Raw genomic sequence first — 27250 nt, 5'->3', positions numbered from 1 at the left:
GATTCGAACATTTCCCCTCAACAGCCTCAGCTTTCCCCACCAAGCAGCAGAGACGAGAGATCCTGATGATGGCAAGCGCAAAGCCTTTCTGGGGAGCATCCCGAAGGAGGAGTTCACTGCCCCACAGCCCACGGCGATGGGGGTGCTGGGCAGAGCCCTGCTTTGCCCCGCCTTGGGGCTGATCCGGAGCGGCGCTGAGGCTCTGGGGGTGCTCACCACCACCGCCCCATCCCGTGCTCTCGTTCCCCCATCCACGGCCGGCCGGGCCCAGCTTTGCTGTGCTGGGGGAGAGTAAGTTGATATTTTCCTGCGCGTCCCCAGAGGGTTTTTTCCATTACACAGGCAGAGCGGAGCGGAGCGGAGCTGCCTGCTCGCCCGCTCGCCCGGCTCCCCCGCCTGCAACCTCTGGCACCGCTTTTCCAGCGGCACATTGTGCAAATGTAACCTTTCAGCGAGCCACTCCTACGGCAGGAAGCCGGGGGGCTCCGCTCCTGCCAGGAACGCAGCCGGCGCGGAGCTGGAAGGCAGCCCGTTAATCAGAGCCGGCTGACAGCGAAGCGCACAGCCTGGGCAACAGATTTCTGCTCCCTCTCCCTCGTTCGCGCTGCCTCGCCTTCCCGCTCCCGCTCGCTGCCGCTCGGCTACACGGTCTGCCCTGCCATCCCGCCTGCCTCCCCATCCTCATCGCCATCCTCATCCTCATCCTCATCCCCATCCTCATCCCCCGCTTCCTTCCCTTCCTCATCCTCCGCTTCCTCAGGGTGCCAGCTGGGCTCCTGCTCCCAAGCGCTCGCTTTCCCTCCCCGTGCCGAGCAAGAGCTGCCCGTGCCTCTTGGCATGAAACCCTTTGGGATGCAGGTGGGGACCCCTCCCAGCAACCACTGTGAGGAGGGGACTGGCTGTGACAGCAGCAGCCAGGCCGGGGCGAAGCACACACCGGAACATCGTGCCCATTGCCAGCCGGCAGCACCATGCTCAGGGATGCTGTGCTGGAGGGTGGGACCCCTGTGTGGCTACAGTGCTCCCCAGGACCTTGTACAGGGTCCCCCCAGTGACCCACCCAGCCAGGGGCTCCCTGTGACACCCCAGTCAGGGCTGCGCCCCAGGGGCTGGGTCACAGTCATCTTTGTCTTTGAGGCAGACCCTTGCCCACCTCCTGCCTGCACCAAAGAAATGTGAGGTTTATCTCCCGTGTGGGGAGCAAATACATTGGGGGGGCTCTGCCCTGCACCCACACACCAGCACTGGCAGCCGCTGCCCCTCAGGAGGGTTTATCCCTGGCTCGTTTCCCCTGGCTTGTGGCAGCACTGTGGGTTCAGTGTGATATCTCAGATGTGCAGGGCCAGGGGCCTCTCCCTGGGAAAAGGGGCTGGCTGGGTGGGAGCCAGGCTGTCCCATCCAACCCCCATGGGCTGTGTCCCCACTGGGGAGGGCTGGGGGGGGATGAGGTGGCTGCACTGGCCAAGGCAATGGCTGGTGGGACCAGCTTGGGTAGTGTTCCCCAGGTACCAAACACATCTTCACACCCAGGTGAAGTCCAGCAAGGAGGAAAAGGCAGAAGAAATCCCATCATGACGCCTGCAACAGGCTCCCTTTGGTGCAGGAGGAATGTTGGGCACCCTTGCTTTGGGCTTGCCAGGAGCAAAAGGGCACCAAAAATGGTTGCATCCAGCCCTGTTCTTCCCCAGTTCCTCCTGCCCCTTCAAGACCAAGCACTGAGTGTTTTTCTCCCCCAGTGAGGTTCTGTTGGAAGCACCAGTGATTCTTCCAGGCAGGGACTGCTGCACAGTGCTGTGACTTTGGGGGCAAGATTCATCCCCCTCCTGATTGCATAAAAAAACCATTAAAAAACCCCATTGCTTTGGTCTAAGCAGTATGTGGGTTCTGGGCTCACAGGCATGGCCAAGCAGAAATGCAGGGGGCATTTTTATCTGCTCCTGGAAATGTCTTTGCTTTGCTGAGGATGAAGGGTTTGATTTTTGGAGCTGTTGAGCCTGGCATGGGCTGAGCTGTGGGTTCAAGGGCTCTTCCAACTGCCCTCAGCCTCATCCCTAGCCCAGCCCATGGGGCTGGCCCCCTGCATTTATTTTTCATTTCTGATTTCTTCCAGCATTTGAAACACAAAATGTGCTGCATTGTAGCATCTGCTTTTGTGGTATTTCCAGCCCAGATGGAAGCAGGAAGCACTCAAAATTCAGAGATGGAAAAAAAAAAAGGATCTGGTGAGATTTTGTCTTCCTGCCAAACTCACCAAACCCAGGATGCTGGGAGAACCCTGCTGTGGACGCAACATCCCAGGCCCTCAACTCTTCCATCCGTTTCTGGTTGTCTGCTCTTTGCTCATCCCAAACCATCCTCTCGTTCCCAAATCACTTTCAGGACGCTGCACAAAGCCTGACCCTGCTGTTGGAGCTGTGGATGGGCGGATAATACAGTCGCTGAATTTATTTCACCTTTTCCTCTGGTTGCGAATTGTCCGGGAGCAGATGGCGATTTTCTCAAGTGTATCCGTTATTCGAAGTCACTCACTGAGACAGCGATGGCTCAAACAAATCCCAGGCCCCCTGCAAAGCCATCATTTGGTCTTTCCATCTGCCCAGCCGCCACTGTCGGCGTGGGCTCGGCTTCCGCCAGCGCGCCGGAGGGAAGCGAGGAGCCAGGAGAGCCGGTGGATGTGGTCAGCCCCGTTGTCTGCACCTCTCTCCCACTTCATCTCTGTGGAATGCTAAGCTCTGGAGGGTGGCAGGAGCGACTGGGATCCACATTCCACCTTTACTGGGGTTTGGGAGGTTTGGGGCTGCGCTGTCTCGCTCGCATGGTGCCTTCCTGTGTAGTGACAGGGTGAGGGTAACTCACTGGGATAATGCCCAGTTGCAAACCGGGAAGCTGCTTCTCAGGAGAGGATGCCAGAGGGTGTTTCTGCTGCACCTCCCTGCGTGGCCCCGCAGGAAATGTGTGTTTTTAAGGTGGTGAAACACCGAAACAGCCCCAGGAAACCTGAGGCCTCATGTGTGCGGTGTCCCTGCGGCACAGGCTGGTGTCGCAGCCAGGGCTGAAGGTGCTGAGGGTTTGTCTCTGCAGGAGTGTGCCCATCTTTGGGTGATGGATATGGAGAGGGGACCTGCAAAAGCAGCCTGAGGACGACTGTAGGTGGCCAGAGCCCTCCCCGTGTTGGTGGCACCTTGTTGGAGAAGCCTAGGCAGGTCTGCGAGGAATGGGTTTTGACTGGTGGCTTCTGCCAACCTCCTCCAATACCTCCAAGGAGACCTGTGTGCCCAGGGCTCTGCTCTGGGCTTTGGTAGATTGGGAAGGGGCCAGGTGCAGGCTGTGATCCATCCCCCGGATGACCCCCACCCCCAAAACCCAATAGGGTTATTGTGAAAATGAAGAGAACCGGGGAGAAACACATGAGTTCTCAAGCTCACTCTCAGCCCAGCAGTCAGTCCCTGGAGCTGGGGCTCCAACTTCCCCACCCAGAGAGGGGCTGAGCCAGAGAAATGCTCCCGCAGCGATCTGCTCCCTCCTCCTGGCTGCACTGCCCTTCTTTTTTTTCCCCCCCACATCTTCTTTCTTATTTCCTCCCCAGCAGAGACTCAGAGGTGGCCGGAGGGGACTCGGTGTCCTCTCGAAGGGATACCAGGGCCATGCAGAGGGCACTGGGGGGGCTGTGAAGGGTTTTCAAAGGGTGAAACACTTTGAAATGCAGTTTCCTCTCCCCTCTTCACCTCCCCCCGGGCTAAACAAATACCCCCCGGCCGGGAGATGCCTCCCGCATCCCGCAGGCTTTTGTTCCCAGGCTTTTGTCTAGGGCTGGGAAAGGGGCCAGGATCCCTCAGCCTCCCCAGGGACACACATGCAGACAGGGTCTTGCCTGCTTGGGATGCTGAGAGGGAGGCAGGAGGTGAGAGCTGCCTGTGCCCGCTGCCCAGAGCTTGGGGACATCCCATGAGCCATCTTGGTGTCCCTTAGTGGCTTCCAGCCGCTGTCCCCCTTGCTTGTCACATCACTGGCACTTTCTGCCCATCCCTGGGAGCTACTCATGGGACAGATCCTGGTCCATCCTGCCCCCACTGTGTCTCCTCTTGGCATCCTGCCACCAGTGCAGCCTGCAGGCTCTGTGTATGGCCAGTGCCACCAGCTCATGTCCTCTCTGTGGACATCCCCAGATGCCAATTGACACCCATCACCCATGGGACCCTCCAGGCAGAGGGTCACCGGCTGCATCCCCATCACAGGAACTCTACAGAAGCCCAAGCAAAAATTATGTGGGTTTTACAGTGACCTCTGGCCCTCAGGAACTCATCACCAGGCTTTTCATTTACATCCCAAAAGCCACCTTAATTACACCGCGGGGAGGGATCACTTCCGGCATTTGCTTTTTGGGGCAAAAGGTTGATGGGAAAAAATCCTGTGAACAGTCAGACATCCCTGAAGAGACTGAGGAGACTGGAGGGCCAGCCTCAAGCCTGTCCCTGCCAGTGACAAGAAACACCTTGACGAACTCAAAGCAAAGGTGAGACTCCAAACAAACCCTCTGGAAACCAAACCCTCTGGAAACCAAACCCTCTGGGAGCCAACCCCCATCTTTTCCCCGGGGCAAAGTGTTTCTCTGGTGACTACGTTTGGAAGAAAACAGGATTGTTTGAAATCTCCCCTGTTGTTCCTGCCTCCCGCCAGGAATTACAAAAAGAAAATAAATACCCGATTTTTGTTATTGAAACTTTGAAAGTTCCCCTGGGAAGAGCAGACCCCGTTTGCCCCAGCGCCACAGTCCCTTCATGTCCCTGTCCCTGCGGGGCCAGGCAGCCGCCGCTGGTCCAGCCTCTCCGGCCAGCTGCAGCCAGGGATGTGCAGAGCCTTTCCAGACAACAAAAGCTCTCTGGCTGCCTGATTTCCCTCTGCCTTATCTCCCTCCGCGATAGCCAGGTTATCGGGAAATGGAAAAGGGCTCAGGACAGCCTGACCCCAATCCCTGGGGGCCAGGAGATGGTGGCGGGGGGGGGGCAGGGGGGGGGAGGGCAAAGCTCTGCGTAGGCGGGGGGCTGTCAGCGCTCAGGGGTCCCATCCTGCGTGGGGCAGAGCCCTTTTTCTCCCACTGACATCTTCCTTGTGTGCAGTGGGGTGAGCAAAACCTCCTTGGGGAGCAGCTTTGGAGCCTGGGCGAGCACGGAGACCTCCGGTCCCCGCCTGGACACCCACCCGGGGGCAGCGGCGGGAGGCTGAGCCCCGGCGGGGTGGGCGGAGGAGCTGCGGGGCTGGACGGTGGGAGAGCAGCCCCGGCACCGCGCTTGTCACCCAGACAAGAGATCAATAACTAATTTCACTGCAGCAGCAGCGCCGGGTTTTTTCCAATAATTGTGAGCCGGCGGTGGGGAATGAGGCTCTCAGCACCGCTCCACACCAGCCTGCACCCGATCAATCGCCACACCGCTGGGGCAGCAGGAAAACTCATTTTTCTCCTTTTCTTCCCTCTCTTTCCTTCTCTCCTTCCTTATCCCACGCCATTCCCTCCTCCTCCTGCTGTGGCGCTGCCTGAGCTGAGGGCTGTGTCCCCACGCTGGGTGGGATGTGGACTTGGGCTTTCCCAAGCCGGCCCCACGGTGGTGGGGACAACAGCTGAGCCTCCTCTGCTGCCTCAACAGCCCGGAACACTTTGGTCCCTGTCACCCACGGGCCGGTCCCAGCAGCTCGGGTGAAGGTGGCAGAGCAGAGATTGCTCCTCTCCTTGGTGGGATCAGGGGCTCCCAAGGGTGCCTTGGCTACTGCATTATGTCTTTTGGTGGCCTGTTGGTGCTTTTGTGTGGTCCAAATGTGACTCTTACTTTTTATGGCCTTTTTTCCTTGGGTTTTCATTCCCTGAGCGATTGGTCTGCTCCAGGTCAAGGATCCTACTGAGTTTCTCCTGTAATTATCCTTTATCCCTTCTGCTTCTGCAACTCTGCAGTGACTCAGTTTCCCTCTTCGTATCTATAATAGAGGGGTTTGAGAACACCCCTTCCTACTCCTTCCTGTGCCATTACGAGCCACCATGTCCAAGGCAGAAGGTGTTGCTGGTTTCCAGCTCACAGGGTAGTGCTTGGTTTTGGGGTTCCCAGAACCATGGAGTCCCATGATCCCTGCACCTGTGAGGCGGCAGAGAGGGATGCTGTGTGCTCAGTATCTCCCTGGGATTGAGAGATGCTCCAAGGTGGAGTCTGGAGGCACCTTTGGATCTCTGCAGCACCTCCAGTGGGTTGTGTATGAGGTGCTTGGGCAGGGCAGGGAGGAAGGCTCAGCTGTGCGTTTGTCACTGCAGCACCTTCCAAGCCCATCCACACCCTGTACACCCTGTGAAGGTGGCAGCAGTGCAGCCCCTTGTTCTTCTCCCTTATTTAAGAGCCCTCTCCCTGGTTCCCCGGGACCATCCCCATGAATTAAAGACTGCCTTTGCTGCAGAGCACTGAGAGCTGCCTGCATAATTTCAAAGTTTTATGACTTGCCTTGAAGGCTCCTATTGATTGGGGTCCTCTCCGGCTGATGGAGCTTTTAGACTGGGCAAGCAAGGCTGGAAGCTCAGCCTGCCCAGCTTAGCTAAACCACAGCTTAAAACCTCTATGGCATGAGCACCAGGCCACTGCTGCTGCCGGGAGAGTCTCCATGTACACATCCACACTGGAGCTGTTTGCACTTTGAGGTGCTTTTTGGCTTCTCAGTCTCAGCCCAAGAACTGAGACTCCCCATGAGCTGTGCCACTTCCCACATGGGGTTTAACCTGCGGAATTATTTTCCTGGGTGGGTTTGAGGTGGCTTTAGGAGTTGGAGTGAGGGCATTTTGAAGGGTTTCTGTCCTGCTGAGGCTCCAGGCACCACTCACTTTCATGGGGCAGAGGGATGCTCATGGGATTTGGAGTTTATGTGCAACACCCACTGCTGGGTGCAAGCAACAGCTTCCCAGTGAGTCATGCGGTGCTGGCACAGACACACACGTGGTCCAGCAAGGAAACCAGGAGCATCTCTCCACAGCTGCCATCTGCCCCGTGGCTTGGCTTTGGAGAGGAGTTGGTATCACCTGCACTTTCAAGCTCTCCCTGCTACTGCTGGAGGCTGTGGAGCTTTAAGGGCCACGGCACAGCCAGAGAGGGCCACTGACCATCCTTTGTGCTGGGAGGTGGGTGCACCCCCACCAGCCCGAGCATCCCCACACCTCCCACGCCACCACTCTCTCTGGGTACCATGCACAACTGAGGGCTTTGCCCTCTCCACCCCTTGTACAGAGCTGGGACTGGTGGCCAGGAACCCCCTTCCCAGTGGCTGTTTGACCTCAGAGAATGCGCAGGAGTTGGTGGTGAGTGTGGCCAAGCTGTGACTCTGCAGCCACAGAATTGGCTACTTCCACCCTCTCCCAATTTCTGTGCCCTTGGGGGCCCCCTGCTCTCACTCCCTTTTCCCCCCCACCCCCAGGGGGGCCAGTGCGTGTCTGGGCTGGGCTGGAGTTTGGGACAGCAGGAGGGAGGTGGTGGGAGACCCCATGGCTCCTTTAAGAAACCCACTACCGGCTCCAGAAACCAGCTCAAGGTCACAGCGGGAACCTGCGGACTTGGCAGCAGCCAGCAAGGGAGGAGGGATGAAGGGAGGGAGGGAAGCAGCCCGAGATCAAAATGAAGTCACAGCCAGGGAGAGGGGCTGGCTGGCGGTGCAGCGCAGGCAGGAGGGAAGGTGGGGTGCAGCTGAGCAGGACGTGCAGGGGAGTCCCACCCATGGGTGTCCCCCTGGGGATTGCTGCAGCCCCAACCCCAGCACAGAGCTTTGAAGCTTCCCTGTGCCCCCCAGCTCAGAGCCCTGTGCCCTCCACAGCTCCAGCCAATGTGGCCACGGTGGTTCCAGCCAAGGAAAGTCCCTTTGAGCCCGGGGAGCCACCCTGGGAATGCTGGAGTCACTTCCCTCCCATGGGACTTCCTGGGCTCCACAGGAGGTTTTCCAGCTCCAAGAGGAGCAGAGCAGGAGGAAGCTGCTGGCTAGGAGGGTTGGATCCTGCAGCTCATGGCATGTTCCACTCCCAAACTTTTACCTTATTTTCTTTTTAAAGCAGCAGCTCCCAGAGTCCTGTGATCGCTGCTGAGTCTCTGCCTTCATTTTGGGCCAGGAGGACCTTTGGAGCCACCCTCACCAGAGACCAGAGTGGACAAAACCAAGTCTTTAAAGGCTCAAACCCCGGGAAGTTAATACAAATTAATTAAAAACTCAGAACATTTCATTTTTTTAACCTTTGGTATTGAAATGAACCTCACAATTCTGGGTGCTCCAACTTGCCCTCTGGGCAAGTAAAGCTGGGTGAGGTGAAGGCACCAGGGATGAAGATGAATGCTGTTGGAGGGGGGATGCTCACAGCAGGATTAGCACATCCCTTCACAGCGTTAGGACCTGATGGCTGAACCCATTGGGGGGTCTGGGGGTACAGGCAGGAGCTCAGGCAGACCCGACCCCAGCTGAGGGTGAGCTGTGGCTCTGAAGCTGCTCATTCTGGGGTTGGTTCAGCGATGCCCAATTTTCATTTTCATCAGCAGAATTAATCTGTGGAGTTATTTTCCCTTCCTCCCCCTCCCCTTCCTCTCCTCCCTGCTTTATTCAAAGAATTTGATCATTTCTCCCAGGAGCTCGGCACCATTAACATTCACTCCCAACGCGTGTGAGCTGCGCTGCATCCCCAAGTGCTGCTCCTGCTGCCAGCCCTGGTACCCAACCAGGCTTGGGGGAAACCTGGTCATCAACTTCTCCTTCCAACAGTCCGGGCCGGGGAGCCCCTCCACTCCCTAAATCCACATCTGCTATCCCCCAAATCCACACCTGGCTGCCACGGCACAGCAAAGGAGGATGGCATCCTGAACTCCAGCTTTGCTCTGCTGGAGCCTGGCCTTCTTCAGCAAATTAAAGCCAAGGGGCTCTGGGAAGAGCATCCAAGGCAGAGGAACGGGCAAGTGTTACAAGGTTTGGTGGTTTCGGTCAAGCAGATTGGTGACCTGGGATTTTCCTGGAGCTGCGTAAATTTGCAGGCTTGTTTTTCATTAATAAGGATTAACTAACAAATTCTTGTTGTTATTATTGCTATTATTAGTGTTATTACCACTAATGTTATTAAATATTGCGGGCCAGGCTGCCTTCCCCAGCACCGAGCAGCTGTGGTTGGCACAGCCTCGTCCATCCAGCACTGTGCCTTGGCTCCGAGTGCTCCACAGGTCTGTGTGCTGGAGATCAATATGTAATCTTTAGAATCTATGTGGGAAGGTGTTTGGTCTAATTTGCTTTCTTTGCTCAGTTGAGGTCTGAAGGGGGCCCAAGAGTTTGGGAAATTGGGAACAGAGGAAACATGGAGCCTGGTAGGTTTAATGGTTGGGTGGAGTGTGGTGGGGAGCACCATTACCTGTGCCCAAACCCAGCCAGGTTTCACCCCGAGGTTCCCCAAAAGCTTATTTGACCCCCATTTCAGGCCCTTTTTTCCTCCACAGGTGCCCCAGCAGCAGCACAAACCCACACGTGCAGTCACTTGCTTTGCATCCGAAGGGATGCTGATGGGCAGTACCAGTCCCAGGCAGGAAAAAGGGACTTTTGCAGCAGCTGCTGCCTGTTGGATGCTGTTGAAGGCAGCAGTGGCAGCACCTGCCTGTGTGCAGGCACTGCGCCCACCTGTGCCCACCTCGATGAACCATTTCCTTCCTGAACAAGAGCCCTCCCAGGATGTCCTGCCTGGGAAATTAAATCAGCTCTGAACGGGAAGTGCAACCAAGCCGGCCCAGCCCAGGAAGAAAAAGGGCAGCAAAAGAAAAACAAATTCAGAAGCTGGAATGGAAAAAAAAGAAGTTAAATGCTGTGTGCACTGCTGTCCCTGTCACTCCCTCCACACACAAAACCATGGTCGGGAAGGCTGGTTTGTCCCACCAAGGTGGTGCAGAAAGGGGCGATTTTCCTTTAGCAGGATTCCTGCTTCAACACAGTCCTTTTCTTCCAGTTCTGGCTCTGGAGAAGGGAGCAGCTGGGTGTTGAGCCCGCCACAGCCCAGCCGTGCTGCCGGGCGAGGGCAAAGAGGCGTTAGCTGAGGCGGGGAGCCGAGCGCTTTATTTTTAGTCTTGGTTTAACAAGTATTAATTAATAAGAGTGCGAATGCTAATGCCGAGATGACACAAACTGCGTTGCCTGAAATGAATGTTTGGGGCTTGTCTGTGCCAGGATTTACAGCCGGGTGGGTTCACAGGGGCGAAATCATTGCTCAAACTGCAAGGATAAGCTGAGCCGGCTTCTTCCCACCGAGAGCGGCATCGGCCGTGCCGCAATGGGATGTGCCAGGGGCTCCGGGGCCGCGCCGGGGGCTCGGGGCTGGGCTCGGGGCTGGCTCCGCAGCAGCGCCTTGTGGTGCCACACCAGCTCATCTCCCAGGAAGTTTTGCAAAGTGTGGATTATTTTAGTCTCTGCCCATCGGAGGTGTAGGGTCATGCCTTGCAGAAGGATTCTTTCACCTAGTGAAGACTTGAATCTTCGGAGAAAAAGATTCTCTTTCCCCTGGTCAAGTCCCTCTGTCCTGCTCATTCCCTGCCCACATCTTCTTGCTCTGAGAGCTGGGCTTGGCTGGAGGGTTGGGAGGAGGCTCAGGAGAATTAGGAGGTAAAAAAGTATCCCATGGCAGTAAGACTTGAAGAGTTTTACCCATCAGCACCAGCATTCTGTCTGAGTTTGTTGGCATCACAGAAATGATGAACTTGAAGCTCCATCAGAGCTAAGGCTGTTTTTAGGATGTTTTTAGGTTTCCAGTGAGGTGCTGTGAGACAGGGTGATGGTGGCGTGGGGTCCTGTGGGTCATCCAGCGACTTAAACCTCTCCAGTGGGCTTCTTGAATCTTTGCAGAGAGGGAAGAGCTCAGTCAGGCCAGATCCAGGCCAGGTTTTCCTCCTTCTTTCTCCTCTCAACTGCAGGCAGGAGGGAGCTGCTACCTGCCTGACACAGCTGCTGCTGCTGCTTTCGAAGCCCAGCCGCCTCCAGCAAGCCCTGCTCACCTGGGATGATGGGATGGCAGAGAGCGGGAGGCCGAGGAGCGTGGCCAGTGCAAGCCGGGCACGTGCCATGCACTGGGAGCCAGGGACACTGCTCGGTGTCCACACTGCATCCTCCCTCCGCATCCTCTCACTGCATCCTCCCTCTGCATCCTCCTGCTGCATCCTCCCAGGGCACACCTCATCCTCCTCAGAGCGCTTCCTGCATCCCCCAGCTCCTGAGCTGGGGCAGAGACAGGAGCTGGCAGGACTCATGGGGGAACTGGGTCTCATGCTGGGGGTCTCCCTGTCACCTGAGGGGGCTCAGCTGCCATTTTGGGAAAGCCAGGAAGGGCTGAGTTGTTTTTCTTCAATGGGCTGGAAGGATATAGCACAAAGAGTGTGCAGGGAGGTGTCACTCCCCAGGGTGATTCAGGGGGTTCAGGGTGAGGGGGGCAGAGGGTGGGATTGTGGGGTGCCACACTGGGGCTCACCAGTGCCAGAAAACCCCTGGTCTGGGGGTTGGGGTGGTAGACTGGAGCCACTGGGTCACTGGAGCAGGGTGCTTGGATGCAATGGTTAGAAATTAAAGCAATTTATCCCTGCCTCATCCAAGCCAGCAGACAGCCCTGCACTGGGGTTGGGGGGTGAGGATGCTCTGGAGTGGCCCCTCACAGCCCCTCACCACCCCACAGGGACCCAACGAGGGCACTGGGGACCACACCAGAAATCCCCGCCCATGGCCTCACCAAACTCACCCACCTCCCCTTTGGGCTGGGTGGTGCCATGGCTGGGTTTTCCAGGGAGGGATGCACAGGCAGGATTGCATGGCTGTGGCCAAGGGCTGGCTCCCCAAACAGCGCTGCCACGCTGCTCTTCAGCAGCTCTGTTCTATCATCGAATTTTAATTTAGTTAGTTGAGTTCTTTAAACAGTGTGCACTTGCTAAGTGCTTTGCATATTTTATACTCATGAGTAACATTTATCAAACAGAAAGTACAATTAATCAAAGAGGGGAGCGTTTGTAACTTGGAGCAGTTTGTATTCTCTCTCTTTCCCTCCCTGCTGTGCCTTTCCTCTGTGTCTCCCTCCTCTTCCTCTTCACTGCCCTGCACTGGCCAGGGAGCCAGGGCAGCTTCAGAGTGATCTACACATGTACACACACATATGTACTCCCTCTCTCTCCCTCTTTCCCCTCACCAAAACATGTACACCATACAAACACATAAAAATATGTTTTATATATGTATGTATGTGTGAATATATATATATTTATATATATATATATCTTTGTGTACCTATATATTTGCATATACCTATATCTGTCAATCTGGTACACAAATACATGTGTATATATGTATGGTGTATATGGTATGCTGTATATATAATATATATAGGCATAAATAGTCCATTTACACTATATATGTGTATATATCCACATATATACACAGTTATATTCACAATATTATACACACATTGCATAGTATTTATATATAATATATTCACTATACCCATTATCTACTAGCTGGTATATAGCATGCAGTTTATTGTCTATCACACCTTTTATACTATGTATAATAAATGCATTTTTTTATATTTTGGGCTGTTGGGAGGGTCAGCAATGTTGGTGGTGGTGCTGCAGCCTCCTAATGAGAGCCAGCAGCTGAGGGAGCGAGGTGGGATGGACGGTCCCAGCCCCGAGCCATGCTGGGTGGACACCCGGCCAGCAGAAGTGCCCGACCAGCTCCAGACTGTTTGAGGACAGCAACCAGTAGCTGGTGACAGGGACATGGGAAGCCCTGATAAGGGCAGGAGTGTGCTTGCAGCCTCCCAGCCCATGTCCCCTCTCCTCGCTGGGTGCTTGGGATGAGGTGCAGACCAGGGGCTGCTTCTGGGACAAACAGCAAAGGGACAATGACTTCTGTCCCCAAGACATCTGTGTTTAAGGGTAGAATCACCCAAACCATGTCAGCTTTTGGCTACAAAGGCCCCAGGGTGCCACAGGTGAAGCCCCTGCTGGTACCTGGAGAGGGGCTGGCACCAATGCTGGAAGATGAGAGGTGATGGAGCATGGCTGGCACGAAGGGATCCGTGTCTCTGTCGTGTCTCTGAGCGCCTTGGTGGCTCTTGGCAGAGCATGGAGAAACCCTGACCTAATTAATTCTGACTTCTCAAGCCTTGGCCATGGCACAGCAGAGGTGGCTGAAGGAGCTGGGCAAACACAGACATGGGGGCAGGTTCGGCCAGGGTTCAACCCTGCTGCTGAGGCAGAGCAGAGGAGATGGGAACATCCCATGTGGTTCCCAGGAAAGTACCTCAGGGCTCTTCCCATGGCCTTGGAGGTTTCAGTGCCCTATTAATTGCCATTAATGGCAGCACACGGGCCAGGAGGTGCCCACCTGGGCCCGGGTTAAACGGCACCAAGGGTAGGGCTGTGCCGGCGCTGCAGGACCTGCCTTGCAAATCACCTGCAACAACATGTGCCATCCTGGTCACCTCTTCTCAAAAATGATAGTGCAAAATTAATTAGAATTAATTAATCAGAAAAGGGTAATAAGGGTGATTAAGCACCTGGGGAAAAGAAAAAAAAATATTCCTGAAGAGCAATCGCAGCGCCATGATTGCCTTGGAAGGTGGTGAGTGAGTGGGAGCAGGAGGGAGGGTGTGCAGGGAAACAAATGGGCTGGAGAGAGGGGTCTGGGGGGTGTTTTCTGTCTCGTTGCACAAGGAATTACTGAGTGACAAGATTGAAACCCGTCAGAGGAAAAGCATTTCCCAGCAGCAGTGACCACGGGGAGGCAGCTGAGCCCAGGAGGGCACGGGAGGCTCTGCGGCGTGGCTGGAGCTGTGGCTGCTGCTGCTGCCACTCTTTTTTGTAGATTTGGCTTTGCACAAACTGGCCCCAAGGTTGGACCTGTCTCCAGCAGAGAGTGGGACTCGACAGTGAGTCCTCAATGCTGGGACCCTAACCCTCAGCTGGGCTCAGGAACATGGTGAGCTCAAGGACACTCAGTTCAGTTTTCCTTTTAATTTTCAGCCACACTCTCTTACCTTAATGAAATTAATAATAATATAAAATCAAAAGGAACATTTGCAAACAAGATCTGTCCCTGAGTTAAGGCAACTGCTGCAGGTTTCCTTGTAATCTGAGGGGCCAAAGCAGAGCCCCAGCCCCTGGAAGGGATGGGAGCACCGTTCCCTTCCTGCCATCATGAAGGGTTTTGGCAACAGGGAAGGATGGAGGAGGTGGCTGGGGCTTAATGGAAAGAGTCTTCAGGAGCCCCAGTGCAGCTCAGTGAAATGAAGGATAAAAGTGTCTTTTGTTGGGGAAGCAGAGGGAGCAAATACTGCAGGCACCATGGAAAATAGGTGGCATGGATGGGATGCAGGTGCCCATTGCCTGCTTGAAAACACAGGTGACAACTGGAGCGATGCAATGGCTGCCGGCAGCTTTGGTGAGGGGAAAACTGGTGGGTTTGGGTCATTCAGGTGCCTGTGCATGGGGACACTCACCCCCAGGCACCTCCCAAACACCCCTCCTGCCTGTGAGCAGCGAGGTGCCACCACCCTGTGCTCAGTGTCCTCTCCCTGGTGACAAAGAGCCTTGCTTCTTTAAAATCTGAAAAACAAAGTGGGGTGCAAGCAGTGCTTTTTGTGCATAGAGATGCTCTGACTGTGTCCCCTGCTCTGCAGTTGACTAAACACACACTCCTTGTCTCAGCCCCCAGCCCAGGTCACTGCTGTCCCCAGCACACTCAGGTCCTTTCACAAGGACTCAGGGGACCTGGGGGCCCAAAAGCTGTCCCAGGGTGATGGCTGCTTGCCCAAATGTGGGGACTCCCCTTCTGCATATGTCCCATGGAAGGATGGCAAGGGGCTCTGTCCCGGAAGCCACATCCTGGTTTGCCGTGGATTTCTGGATGGCTATGGTGTGAGCAGCTCTGTTTTGGGACAGCAAGACCTTGCTTGGGCCATTAGGATATTTTGGGATAGGTGGGTGCTGGGAACGGGCCCTTCTCCCCCTGTGCCCATGCAGCATTGCCCCTGTTGCCACTGCCTTCTGATAGCGTTCAGTGATTTCATGCAGATTTTGTCCCTACAGGTTTCGTGAAACTCAGTTTCTGGGGAAAGTGAGGGAAGGAATCAGCCCATATTAGACACCAGAGAATCCATGCCAGCCTCCATTCCCCACAGACACGACTGTAGCCAACCCAGCTTTGTCACTGTCCCCACAGCAATCCTCTTCCAAAGGGCTTGGGCACCCCCAGGTCCCATTAACCCTGTCCTGCTGGGGTGAGGGTATCGCGGGGTGGGATGAGACCCCAAAAGGGGATGGTCTCAGCTGCACTGGGGAGGGGGACACGGCTGTGATGAGCCCGTCGGGCCTCAGCTCCCCATGCTGGCTCGGCAGGACCAGGCAGGGAGGGCACGGGAGGGCTGGGGACACTGGGAGCACTGGGACCAGTGCCCGCACTGGGCACTGGGTGGGCACGTGAAGGGGCATACGAGGGGCCAGTGCTGGGGGATGTCGGTCGGTACCGGGTCTGTCAGTGCCGGGGTCTGCCGGTACCAGGTTCTATCGGTACCGGGCTCTGTCGGTGCCGGGTTCTATCAGTACGAGGTTCTGTTGGTACCGGGTTCTATCAGTACCAGGTTCTGTCGGTACCGGCTCTGTCGGTGCCGGGTTCTATCAGTACCGGGTTCTGTCGGTACCAGGCTCTGGCGCTCCCGGGTTCTATCGCTGCCGGGCTCTATCAGTACCGGGTTCTGTCGGTGCCGCGTTCTGCCGGTGCCGGGCTCTGTCGGTACCGGGCTCTGTCAGTACCGGGTTCTGTCGGTGCCGGGCTCTGCCGGTGCCGGGTTCTGTCGGTACCGGGTTCTGTCGGTACCGGGCTCTGTCGGTACCGGGCTCTGTCGGTGCCGGGCACGAGCGGGCCCCGCTCCCCTCAGGACGCTCCGAAGTTCCCGCGGCGGCGGCGGCGCAACGGCGGGACAACAGCGCCCCCTGGCGCCCGCACTTGGACACGGCGGGAGGGGATGGGACGGGACCGGGACAAGGAACGGGGGCAAGGACAACGGCGGGACAGGACCGGGGCCGGGGCCGGGGCCGGGGCCGGGGCCGGGGCCGGGGGCAGGAGCAGGAGCTGGGACGGCGACACGCGGGTAGCCCGGCCAGGACACTCCCGCGGCTGCTTGTTCTGGCGACCCCAAGTCCTGCCACGCCGGTGCCACCCGGCCGGGCTCCCGTGCCAGCCTGCCCCTCAAGAACCGCGCGGTACCTCTTGGGTTGCTCGGCCTGTCCCAGTCCGCCCCAATCCATCTCTGTCCGTTCTAGTCCGTCCCAGTCCGTCCCAGTCCGTCCCAATCCATCCCGGTCCGCCCCGGTCCGCCCCAGTCCATCCCAGTCCATCCCAGTCCGCCCCACCGCTGACCACCCCCGACCCCCGTCCCGGAGCGCCCCCGCGCGGGCAGCAGTGGGACAGCGGGGCAGGGCCCGTCCCGTGACGTCACCGTGACGTCACCGCCACGCCGCCGCCTGGTTGGTCCCCGCGGCCGCCCGTCCCGTGCTGGGGCAGCGCGCGGCCGCGGCCGGAGGTAACGGGGGGGCCCGGGGGTCGCGGCCGCGGCCCGAGGGAGCGGCGGGAGCGGCGGCACCGGGCACCCCCCGGCACTACCGGCACGTCCCTCCCCGGGCCGCGGCTGCGGGGGAGGGGGGGGGGGGGGGAGGGGCCGGAGGAGCTGCCCGGGCCGGATCCGGGGTAGGGCTGCACCCGGCGGCCCGCGGGGTCCACAGCACCGCGGGCCTGGAGCGCGGGGGAGGGCTTATCCCCGATGGGCGGGAGGCGAAAGGGCCCGGTTGGGCCTTGCACCGGGGACCGCCCCCTCGCACCGCATAGGGCTGGTGTAACACCCCTCGGGCCCGGGACGGGACCCCCGTGCCCCCCATGGCGGCACAGCCACAGCCCCCCTCCCCTCGTCCTGGGGACCCCCCGCCCGCGCACCCGCACCCCCTTCCCCTGCCGCTCCCCGGCCTGCGATCGCCCTCGGGCTCGGGCAGAGGGCCCCACACTGAGGTGACCCCCCCACGCCGTGTGACCTTTTCCCCACGGCTGCGGGGTGCGTGGGGCGAGTCCCGGCCTTCACCTGCCCGCACCTCCACGGGCACCGGCCGCGTGTCAGGGGCTCCCGGGGCAGCAGGAAGGGTTCGGCTCCAGGTTTAGGTTCGGGTTAAGGGAGGTGGGTAGAGCCGTCTTCTGGGTGCTGGGTGCTCTCCACCTGTGCTGGTAGCCTGTGACCCTGAAAAATGAGTCACCAGGGTCTCACCAATCCAAACCCAGGGCCAAGGAATGCGGACACTGCCGGGAGGGTGAGCCTGGGTCCCAGCTTGTGAGATCAGACAGGAGCACTGCTGAAAGTGGAGCCAGAACCCTCTGTGCACTGGCTACACTCATGGCTCAGCTTTTGAGCTAAGGGGCATCAGCAGCAGCTGTCCCCCAGTCTCCCCAGGAGCATGTCTGTGGGGCTGGGGTGGCTCTTACCTGTGGTTTCCTCAGGCCACGGTCACGCTTACAGGGCTGGAGGGGTGATTTGGCACTTAAATTGCATCTTCTCTGCTCCTAGATCACAGCGCAGACCGGCTCCTGGCACCACTGAGCCAAACTGGATTTCCACCGGTGACCTGTAAGTTGAGATGCCACGTCCCCCTTTCCTATCCCCAGGCTGTTCAAGGCCACGTGGGGCCACCAAACCTGTCTAAGCTGCTATAGAAAAGGTTTTGTGTCTAATGGGATATTTGCCAGCAAATTCAAGCCACGAACACTATATATTTCTTTATTTGTAAAGGTGTTTGAAGTCCTTGAATTTACCCTTTGGCCACCTTAAATCTAGTTTCTAATCCCCAGTGCAGTTAATCAAATCCACAGTGGTTTGAATTATGAGATGCCTGGGGGGGATTTATAGCTTGTATTGCTGATTATACCTTGACTTTATTATATTGCAAATATCTAACTTATGGTCACGGCTGAGATTTACAATCCTCAGGTAGGTGCTCAGGATAATTTTTAGCAACTCCAGATGTAATTGGAGGTGACTGATGGGGTTGTCGCCATACATAAACATGTAATCTGTAAAATGTTAACACAGGGAAAGGAGAGGCAGAAGAGGTGAAAAGGGTGGGTCAGCCTTAAAAAAGAATCATATAATTGGGTGTATTGCTGAGCAGGGCTCTGCCATGCCTGTTCTGGCTGAGGCATCTGCCCAGGGAGGGATTTTGGGTTTGTTGGTCTCCAGAAAATACCAGGATTTAGATCTTTGTTCCTTCTTGCTCTCAGCTGAATGTTTTTGGAGTTTGCAGTAGCCCTGGGGAGGGGGAAGGGGTGATAAACAGATGCGGGGTACTGGCAGAGCTGACTCATTCCTCCCTGGTTTGGGGTTCTCCCATCCCAGGGGAGCAGCGAGTCCCGTGTGGGCGCGTGCCCTTGGCCAGCATGACCAGCGAGGTGGTGGAGAACGAGTTTGAGTTTTACTCCAAGGCGGAGAAGTACTGGAAGGATGTGCCCGCCACGGTGGATGGCATGTTGGGGGGCTATGGCCACATCTCCAGCATCGACATCAACAGCTCCAGGAAGTTCCTGCAGAGGTTTCTGCGGGTAGGTGGCACAGTTTGTTGTGCTCCTAAAACCCCACCCTTCTAGTGTGGAGCTGGGCTCTTCCCTCTGACTTGCTCCATGGGATCCTCTGTTACATGCTAGGAGACCTTTGCCCTGCAATGGATTCCCTATATCCCAGTCCTGCCTTGTGTGGTTGTCCTGTTTGTCCTCTGTGGGTACCTCACAGTGGGATTCAGCCCCTCACGGTCGTTGTTGCAGGATGGCCCCAACCGGACGGGGACAACCCGTGCTCTGGACTGCGGGGCTGGCATTGGCCGGATCACCAAGCGGCTGCTGCTGCCCCTCTTCAAGACAGTGGACATGGTGGATGTGACAGAGGACTTCCTCACCAAGGCCAAGAGCTACCTGGGCGAGGAGGGCAGGCGGGTGCGCAACTACTTCTGCTGTGGCCTCCAGGACTTCAGCCCCGAGCCAAACTCCTATGATGTCATCTGGATCCAGTGGGTCATCGGTGAGGGTCACTCCACTTGCGGGGTCTTTCCAGCCTGTCCCCTTCCCTTGAGGGGCAGGTGCCCTACGCACTGGGGAGAGCAGCTTGAGGTCTTCATGAAGGATGAGCATCACAGCATGGGTGGGGGCCTGGGGTGGGCAGCTGCCCCCCATCCCATGGAGGGGCACTGTACTTTTTCCCCAAAGGGTCTTTTCCGCCAAGCCCTCAGAGGCCAGAGCGGAGGTGTGGGTTGGATGGAGCTGAGTAGTGAGACACAAGTTGGATGCCCTCAAGCTAAAGCTTTCCCTGCAAATGGCTCAAGTATTTGGCTACTTGCATCAGGAGGGATTCTAAATGCAGCTTCTGGGTTTCCTTGCCTTGGTCACTCTGTGCCCTCTAACCACTGCTCTGCCCCTCCAGGACATCTCACTGACAACCACCTCTCTGACTTCCTGAAGCGCTGCCGTGCCGGCCTGCGGCCCAACGGCATCGTGGTCATCAAGGACAACATGGCTCAGGAGGGTGTGATCATGGACGATGTGGACAGCAGCGTCTGCCGGGACCTGGACGTGGTCCGTAAGATCATCCGCAGAGCTGGGCTGCACCTCCTGGCCGAGGAGCGCCAGGAGAACTTCCCTGATGAGATCTACCACGTCTACACCTTTGCCATGAGATGAGGGCAGCAGGAGAAGGTCTCTCCCGTGTCGTGACTCCCCTTCCAGGGGCTGGTGACAAGGACGGGACTTTGTCTTCCAAGTTGCTGCTGTTTGTGAAAAGAGGTGTTTGCCAAATACATTTTCCTGCTGTTGCACTTCTGCACGTGGGCTTTTTCGGATGCATGTTGGCTCTGTGCCACCCTCGGGGGCTCTGGACAGGACCAAGAGGGTCTCCCATGCACGAGGTATCTATGGGCAGCAGCAGGTTGCTGACTGCAGTGCACAGGGCTCCTGTGAGTGTGGGGCTCATGAACAGGAGCTTGGTGCACTTTTGGGATGATCTGGGCTCCATTCTTTGCTTGGGTGTTAGACCCCTTCCTGCTGATCAGCAGTGAGCTGGGCAAGGTAAAGGGGAGGAACCTCTGCTGTTTCCCTGTGCTGGAGTGGGGAGGCAACTCCAGGTTCTGGGGCTTTGAGGGCCTTTAAACCCCTGAGCAGGTTTCCTACATGGGCATTGTCTTAAGTGTGTAACCCTGAGTCCCCCACATCCTCCTCCAGACAAAGCCTTGCAGCCCTGGGAGTGCACTGGTGTGGTCTGAGCTGCTCCCAGACCCCTCCAGCCCGTCACCTCCAGCTCTGTCACTGTGACACTGCAGCTGCTCCCCCAGCACTCCACACCATCACCTGGCTTTGAACACTCCCATCTCCTCTTCAGCCATATTCCTTTATTTACCTAAGTCTGGCCACTGGCCCAAGGTGGCCAACGCTGGCACAGCAGCATGCCAGGGGTGAGCCCAGGTGCAGAGTCTGCTGCAGCTCGACCCTCCAGCCATCCCCCCATCCCTGTCCTCCACCCCACCTCTCCTGCAGGAAAAACACTGTTTTATTTTAAAAGGCCTCATTTAATTGTTCAGTTCCCATTCCAGACATCAGGGCAGAATTTTATCACATTACTGGGTTTTTTTAAACACCAGTTCATCAGGATGCACAGCTCCAGTTCCATGGAGCAGGAGAGGGTCAAACTCAGTGCTGGCAGGAGGGCAATGGCACTGCAGCCAAATCCCAGATCCACCTGATACAAACTGTCTTTAATCAGAACAGATTTTTTCCCTCTTTTCATCTCCTGCATCTGTCCCCCATGACAAACAAAATACAAACCAACAAAACTGTGTGGGGCTCAGCTCTGTGGCCAGTCTTTGGCACGTCACGAGGAAGCAGGTGCCTGGAAAGGGGAGCCAGGCAGCTGTGGCAAGGCTGGAACACGAGCCCTCCAGGTGCAGCAAGTTCTTGTTCCTGGGAAGGAGGCACTGGAGAACAAGATCCTGGGAGCAGTCACCAAGGGAAAGAGCCAAGAACTGGGGAGGGAGGCACAAGGCACTCAGCTGCTGGCTGCCCATTCCTCATCCTTGCACAGGGAGCACACCACAAAGTTAGGAAACATCTGTCTGTGTGTTTTGGAGCCCAGCAGCTCTGAGATGTCCTTGGTGGATGGTCCTCTGTGCCAGGATGGGGTGCAGAAACTCAGGGTGTGGAGCAGTCAGGCACTGCTGCCAGCCCCGCTTCCCTTCACTCCCATCCCCGGTTTCAGAAGTCCGCACTGAGCAAGGAAGGCATCCACACCCACAGGATGATGCTGGACCTGCCTCCACCACCAGGATCAGAGGCAGAAATGCCAGAACACCTCTTCCTTCTCCCAGCACCCCAAGGCATCTCTCAACTCCACTGGACACCTAAGGCACTGCATCACCCACCCATGGCAGGGCTGGGAGAGAGGGGACAGGCTGCCTGTCCAGTCACAGCCCCAACCCACTGATCCTGACCCCAGGCCTTTGCTTAATCTCCCCCCAAATCAGCCCCAGTATCCAGCTCCCCCATGCCCAGGAGCTCTGCCTGCCTCCCCATGGTGTGCCCCAGAGCAATGAGACCTGCACAAACACGTGTGACTTTGTGCCCAAAAAAACATCCCCCAGAATGCCACAGAGAAGGACTCCATGGGCAGCACCTCTTCCTGCAGAGAAAACTGTCCCAGAGCAGAGATATGGTGGCTGTAGGCACAGCAGGACTGTGGAGGGAGCAGACAGAGAGGCACTGTCAGGCTCAGAGGTCTTCGTGCCCAGCAGCAGTGTGGTCAATGAGGAGGTACCACTTCAGCCGGTCTGGGAGAGGCAGAGCCTTGATTTTGTCATCCACTGGCCATGGTTTCAGGCGCTGCCGGATGAACACCCTGCAGAGGTGTTTCAGTGCCTGTGGCGAGCGCTCCAGCTGCTTCAGAGAGCAGAACAGAGTCTGGACCTTCTCCCCATGGGACCTACAGCTGCTGGTGTTGACCTCAAAATTGCTGGGCAGCTGGATGGCTTGTGAACTGGCCATCATGAGCTCCAGCAGAGTCTGACCCTTCTGGATGAGGTCTGTGGAATAGGTTTCATCGTCTAAGCGACTGAGGTGCCAGCAGAGGTGCTCAAAGGTGATGTGGAAGCCGGACCAGCACGAGGGACCATGGAGGGAGCAGTTGTAGGCAGCACCTGATTCCAGCAAGAACCGCAGCAGTGGGAAGTAGTCATTGAAGCTTTTTAAGCAGAAGTGTGTGAGGGACTCTGAGGCTGGGCACTCGCTGGGGTTGGCACCGTGGGTCAGCAGCAGCTGCGTGACACGAAAGCAGAAGCGTTCGATGTCCTCAGCCTCCTCGTCGGTGCGGCTGTAGGGCATCTCTCCCAGCAGGTAGATGACATAGGTGAAGACGGTGTCACCATCTTTGGTGGCGGCCCTGACGTCTGCGCCTGCAGGAAGGGACAGAGAACGTAACTGACACTGTAGAGCATGGGGCCAGGCCAGCACCAACTCCAGCACCCCTGGGCTTTACTCTGATCCAGTGGGAACATAAAGGAGTCGGGAGGGCAGTGCCTGGTCCTGCACAAAGAATCAGCCAGCCCAGAAAGGGGAGAAGGTTTTCCTTACCTCCTTCCAGCAGAAGACGGATGCTATCAGTGTTGTGGATCTGGCCACTGTCACTGCTGGCCAGGGCATGCAGCAGTGCTGTCTTCCCTGCAGTGGAGCAGTCAGTCAGTCACAGGACAACAGGGTGACACGCCAAAAGGCAGGAAGGAAAACAATCCACCCCACCCACAGCCAAACACAGGGAGTAGCAACACTTCTGGCAGAGCCTTCCACTGTTTCCATGATGGTGCCCAGCCCTGGGGACAGTCACAGGCCACACATGCAAGACTAATGGTAGCCTCAGTGCGTACATGTGCCACAGGGGAGTGAGTTTTAGAATAAGTGGGCACCACAGGACTACAGAGGCACAGCCCCATCCCACCTCCCCTGGACTGCACAGAGCTGGGTTCAGCCCTTTTCACACAGCCAGCACACCAGGAGAGAATACCAACCACAGGGAGGTTCTGCCAGCCTGCTCCCAACTCCCAAACCCGTCCATAAGCAGGAAGCAAGTGCAGCAGCGAATGGCCCCAGCCCCTGTGCCCCACCCCAGCCCACCCTCAGCTGGGGGAGCCGGGCAGGGCACACAGACCGTTCTTGTCAGCAGCGTTGACGCTGGCCCCCAGCTGCAGCAGCCGCCGCAGGCACGGCAACCGCTCAGGCTCCTCGCTGGCCAGATCCAGGGGACTGCTCTCATGGATCTGCAAAACAGTTAAAAACCACTGGTAAATATTGAAGACTGGGAGTGTGTCCAGGGAGTTGCTGTTGGGCTTTATCTTGGCCAAAGGCAACTTGACCTTCTGCCACAGCATCAGAGCACTAGGGACAGCGGGCACAGGGATGTGCCAAGGGGAACGAGCACATGGTGAGGCTCAGGAGGAGGGAAGCAGGAGGGCTGTCCCCACACCCCAGACCAGCTCTGGCTTGGGGGGCTCAGCCTGGCTGTGCCCAGGCAGCAAAGCCGTACCCGGTCTCTGCGGTTGATGTCGGCGCCGTGGTGCACCAGGAGCTCCACCACATCCGGCTGGTTGCGGAGCACCGCGATGTGCAGGGGGGTGTAGTAGGTGACTGGGTCTGAGAACAAGAACAGTCAGAGAGAACAAAGGACCTCCCCAAAATAGCCCCAGCACCTGCCAAGAGTGGAAGGGGACAGCTGGGGAGGGCCCTGGGAGCACAGCGATGCCTGTGAAAACACGGCTGTCACACGCACCCTGGGTCCTGCTGTTCCAATGACTCTATCCTGCCAAAAGCCCCCAAGTCCCTGGCGTCCCTCAGTCCATCCTTGCGGCTGGGTCTCCACAAGGCACATCCACACCACTCCAGCAAGAAACAGGAGTGGTCTGAGCTGGTAGCACCTCCTCTTTCTGCTCCAGCTATCTCCACTGCCCACGGCAGCTTCTCATCTGCTGGTTCCTCCTGGCCCAGCCCCCTTCCCACCAGCCTCACCTTCAAAGCTGAGGTCAGCACCGAATTCCAGGAGGATTTCTGCAGCAGGGACGAGCCCCAGCTCGGTGACCTTCAGCAGGGCATAGCTCACACCTTCCTGATAAAATGGGGAGTGGGTCTCCCTCTCCAGGACTCTTCTCACAGCTGAGAGCTGGCTCCTGTCACCGTCCAGGTAGGCAGGGCTTGAGACACACAAAAACCCTCCAGTTACTCAGTGAACACAGCTCAGGTGTGCAAGGGTCAAAGCGGCACCAGGGAAGAAGGAAAAATCCCTGGTCTCCCCTCTGGTCCTGTACCCACTGGGTCTCCAACCTGCTGCTTGTGGGGTTACACAGCAGCTTCAGGGCCTCAGCTGAGCCCCAGCTTAGGCTTTATTGCCAGGAGTCAGGCAGAAAGGGCTGTTCTGGGGAGCACCCATAGCTCCTGTGTTTGCCTTCCTCCACCTCCACATTCCCAAAGAACAGCAGCAAAAGGAGGTTCTGTGGGATGAGCTGCTCCCCAGGACTGGGGGCTGTCCCAAACCAACACTGTCCAACCTCAGCCATGTCCCTGAGCTCCAGCTATCCCCCAAAAACACCCCAGGGTGTTGGGCCCCCTGTCGTTACCTCTCCAGGGAGCTCTGCCTTTCCGTGTTGGGCATGGCCAGCAGCCCCAGGAGCTCATCCACCAGGGGCTGGTACTCCAGGACGATCCTGCGGAAGCCGTGCAGGAAAGGCATCGTGCTCTGCCCGTGCCCAGCCCGCCGGGGGCCTCCAGCACGGCACCACTGTCCTCCCGCAGCCAGGCCCCCTCTCCAAGGGGCTCTTCTCTCCTTTCCAAACAAACAAGGCCTTCAGCAGATCTGAACAGAGAAGAAAACACAGCGTCCCCCCTCCTTATATAAAAGGCAGCCCAGCCCAGCGCAGGGATCTCCTCCCACACACCAATTTGGTGTCTCCAAATTATCTCCTGCACTCAGAGCTGCAAGCTGCCGTTATCTGGGCACAGCATCCAGGCGGAGCCCAGGCTGGGGACAAAGCCCTGGTGCAGAGGCTCTGCCACGAGCCCCCGCAGGCTGGGGGTGCTCTGAGTGCCCCGGGGTGTCTGCAACCAGCAAAGCCCGGCCTGGTTTTTGTGGGAGAGGGGGCTGGAGCCATCCCAGGGATCACCAACTCCCCAGCGCACTGGGTGCAACCCCAGGAAGCCCCTAAATCTCCCCGCACCCCACGGGGAGGCAAGGCCAGGAGCCCCCAGACCCCGGCAGGATGAACAACAGGACCCTACCTACACGAAAGATCTGTAAAACATACATTTTCATTTCCTTATCATTCTTTACTTAAGTTCAATAGTCAAATAAGCTAATAAAAAATAAAAGTAATTTGTTTCTTTGTTTGTTTTACAATACTTCGCAGCCGGAATATTTGTGTTATTATTAGCGCGTACGTGTAAACAAATAAATAAATGAATATGGGTATGCAGCACTCCTGACAGGTTGAGTGGGCTGCATACATATATTTTTAGATCTATTAAACACACTCATCACTCCTTCCTCTGAAGAGGTAGATCAGACTACAGCGGGGAAAAAAAAAAACCCCAAACGAGTCTATAAACCCCAGTTCGTTTTCACAAAAAAACGCTCCAAAATTCCAGTGCAACGCCCGCCACCGGCCCCGAACTCGCCGAGCAGCACGGGGAGGGAAGGGCGGCCCGAGCACCGCCTTCCCCTCACGGATCACCCCCGGCCCTGCCGCCCCTCACCTGCCTGGGCACCGGAACCGCAACCGCAACCGGAACCGGAACCGGAACCCGCCGGGAGCGCCGGGGCGGGGCCCGCATGGGGGCGTGGTCTCGTGTGGGTGTGGTCACACGGGGGCGTGGCCTGTTCGGTGGGCGTGGCCTCGGTGGGGCGTGGCCGCAGCGGCGCGCAGCCGGCAGGGGGCAGCACGCGGCCGCGCGCGGGGCGGGGGCGGGGGGAACTCCCCCGGCACCCCCCCTCTGTCCCCTCCCCCTCTGTCCCCTCTGTCCCCTCCCCCGGTGTCCCCCTCTGTCCCCTCTGTCCCCTCCCCCGGTGTCCCCCTCTGTCCCCTCTGTCCCCCTCTGTCCCCTCCCCCGGTGTCCCCCTCTGTCCCCTCTCCCGGTGTCCCTCTCTGTCCCCCGGTGTCCCCTCCCCCGGTGTCCCCTCCCCGGGTGTCTCCTCTCCCACGTGTCCCCTCTCCCACGGGTGTCCCGCCCCGAGTATCCCCTTGCCCGTTGTCCTCCCCCCTCCCAGCGATCCCCCCTGCCCCGAATGTCCCCCTCCCCATGTGTCCCCCCACCATGGGTGTCTTCCATCCCTGGGTGTCCCTTCCCCTGGATAACCCCCGCCCGGGTGTCCCTTCCCCCGGATGTTCCCCATCCCTGGCTGTCCCCCTTTTCCCCGGGTGTCCCCCCCCCGCTCTGGAGGACCCACCCAGGCCGGGCTGGGTTTGCTGGGAGGTGGCACCCGGTGGCTGCTGCCTCCCCGGGGCTGGGGATAACTCTGGTACTGCTGCCCACAGCGCCTGGGCCCTCCCCTGCTGCAAGAGCTACCAGGGGAAACATTATCCCAGGATTTATTGGCACTATTATCATAATCATCATTATTTTTATTATTATTCTGGTGGAATCTGCCAGCGCGGGGAGCTTTGTAGAGCAGCAATAACTGAAGCCGCCTTGGGTTTCCTATTTACGTATTTATTTTATTCCGGTGGAGCGCTTCCAGATTCCAGCAGGCAGCCGTGGCCCCGGGGCAGAGGGGGCGAGGAGGCCGCGCCGGCTGGGCATTTTTCTGACATGCTGTCACGGTCCCCCATGTTTCCCACCCTTCCCTTCCCCACACAAAGTGGGGTGCCTGGGTGGGGGACCCCAGTGCCTGCAGACCCTGGACCCCGAGCCCACCTTCAGGGCAGGGCAGGGCAGGGCAGGGTCCTTTGCAGGGTGGCTGCTGGCCCCGGTGCCACCGGGACTTGGTGCTGTGCAGTGGCACCTCTACGGGCAGCTGGCCTGGACCCCCCTTTGCAGCCCAGCAGCCCCCCCTGGGTCGGGTTTGGGGGGTGTCATCCCTGAGTTTTCCTGAATAGGGGTGGAAATAACCCCATCCAACCCTGGGCAGGGAGCAGAG

The 27250-nt window shown here is 57.7% G+C and overlaps 2 protein-coding genes and 1 long non-coding RNA gene across 14 annotated transcripts in view; 2 read left to right on the top strand and 1 right to left on the bottom strand.

Moving 5' to 3' along the window:
• LOC125336705 overlaps nt 1-8233 on the top strand; it is an 84946-nt gene extending 76713 nt beyond the window's left edge. For 7 of the 8 annotated variants that reach the window (XR_007207827.1, XR_007207825.1, XR_007207828.1 and 4 more), the window contains one exon: nt 2111-4978. This is a non-coding gene — a long non-coding RNA (uncharacterized LOC125336705). Of the gene's footprint in view, nt 1-2110; nt 4979-8068 lie in introns of those variants that run through there. The other variant, XR_007207826.1, reaches the window with a different exon arrangement.
• Nucleotides 8234-16514: 8281 nt separating this feature from the next.
• NTMT1 (N-terminal Xaa-Pro-Lys N-methyltransferase 1) lies at nt 16515-19907 on the top strand. Of its 4 annotated transcripts, none has more exons than XM_048325796.1 (5): nt 16515-16591; nt 17618-17677; nt 18443-18645; nt 18865-19117; nt 19517-19907. In XM_048325796.1, exons 3-5 carry the CDS (start codon nt 18484-18486, stop codon nt 19771-19773), a joined length of 672 nt encoding a protein of 223 aa, XP_048181753.1. In that variant the 5' UTR covers nt 16515-16591; nt 17618-17677; nt 18443-18483; the 3' UTR covers nt 19774-19907. The 4 variants fall into 4 exon arrangements, with proteins under 4 accessions (XP_048181753.1, XP_048181754.1, XP_048181752.1 ...); XM_048325797.1 differs by lacking the exon at nt 16515-16591 and adding an exon at nt 16651-16673; XM_048325795.1 differs by lacking the exon at nt 16515-16591 and adding an exon at nt 16732-16755.
• Nucleotides 19908-20635: 728 nt separating this feature from the next.
• On the bottom strand, nt 20636-25917 carry ASB6 (ankyrin repeat and SOCS box containing 6). 2 transcript variants are annotated; one of them, XM_048325792.1, is made up of 7 exons: nt 25870-25917; nt 24738-24973; nt 24133-24314; nt 23654-23760; nt 23279-23387; nt 22708-22794; nt 20636-22529 (listed from the first exon to the last, which is right to left on the bottom strand). In XM_048325792.1, the coding sequence occupies exons 2-7, from the start codon at nt 24848-24850 to the stop codon at nt 21850-21852; spliced, it is 1278 nt and encodes a 425-aa protein (XP_048181749.1). In that variant the 5' UTR covers nt 24851-24973; nt 25870-25917; the 3' UTR covers nt 20636-21849. The 2 variants fall into 2 exon arrangements, with proteins under 2 accessions (XP_048181749.1, XP_048181750.1); XM_048325793.1 differs by having other exon boundaries at nt 24738-24943; nt 25870-25911.
• Between the last annotated feature and the right edge of the window lie 1333 nt (nt 25918-27250).

Source organism: Corvus hawaiiensis, chromosome 21 (assembly GCF_020740725.1).
Source record: "Corvus hawaiiensis isolate bCorHaw1 chromosome 21, bCorHaw1.pri.cur, whole genome shotgun sequence".
Taxonomy (NCBI): Eukaryota; Metazoa; Chordata; class Aves; order Passeriformes; family Corvidae; genus Corvus; species Corvus hawaiiensis.
This window is presented reverse-complemented; position numbering and strand designations above follow the sequence as displayed.

Bases quoted from the DNA above. Each gene is read 5' to 3' on its own strand.
- NTMT1 (XM_048325796.1), top strand. From the start codon at position 18,484: ATGACCAGCGAGGTGGTGGAGAACGAGTTTGAGTTTTACTCCAAGGCG. The intron at 18,646-18,864 runs GTAGGTGGCACA...TCGTTGTTGCAG, and splicing joins TCCTGCAGAGGTTTCTGCGG to GATGGCCCCAACCGGACGGG. The intron at 19,118-19,516 runs GTGAGGGTCACT...CTGCCCCTCCAG, and splicing joins CTGGATCCAGTGGGTCATCG to GACATCTCACTGACAACCAC.
- ASB6 (XM_048325792.1), bottom strand. From the start codon at position 24,850: ATGCCTTTCCTGCACGGCTTCCGCAGGATCGTCCTGGAGTACCAGCCC. The intron at 24,315-24,737 runs GTAACGACAGGG...GTGTGTCTCAAG, and splicing joins AGGCAGAGCTCCCTGGAGAG to CCCTGCCTACCTGGACGGTG. The intron at 22,530-22,707 runs GTAAGGAAAACC...CCCTTCCTGCAG, and splicing joins CCGTCTTCTGCTGGAAGGAG to GCGCAGACGTCAGGGCCGCC.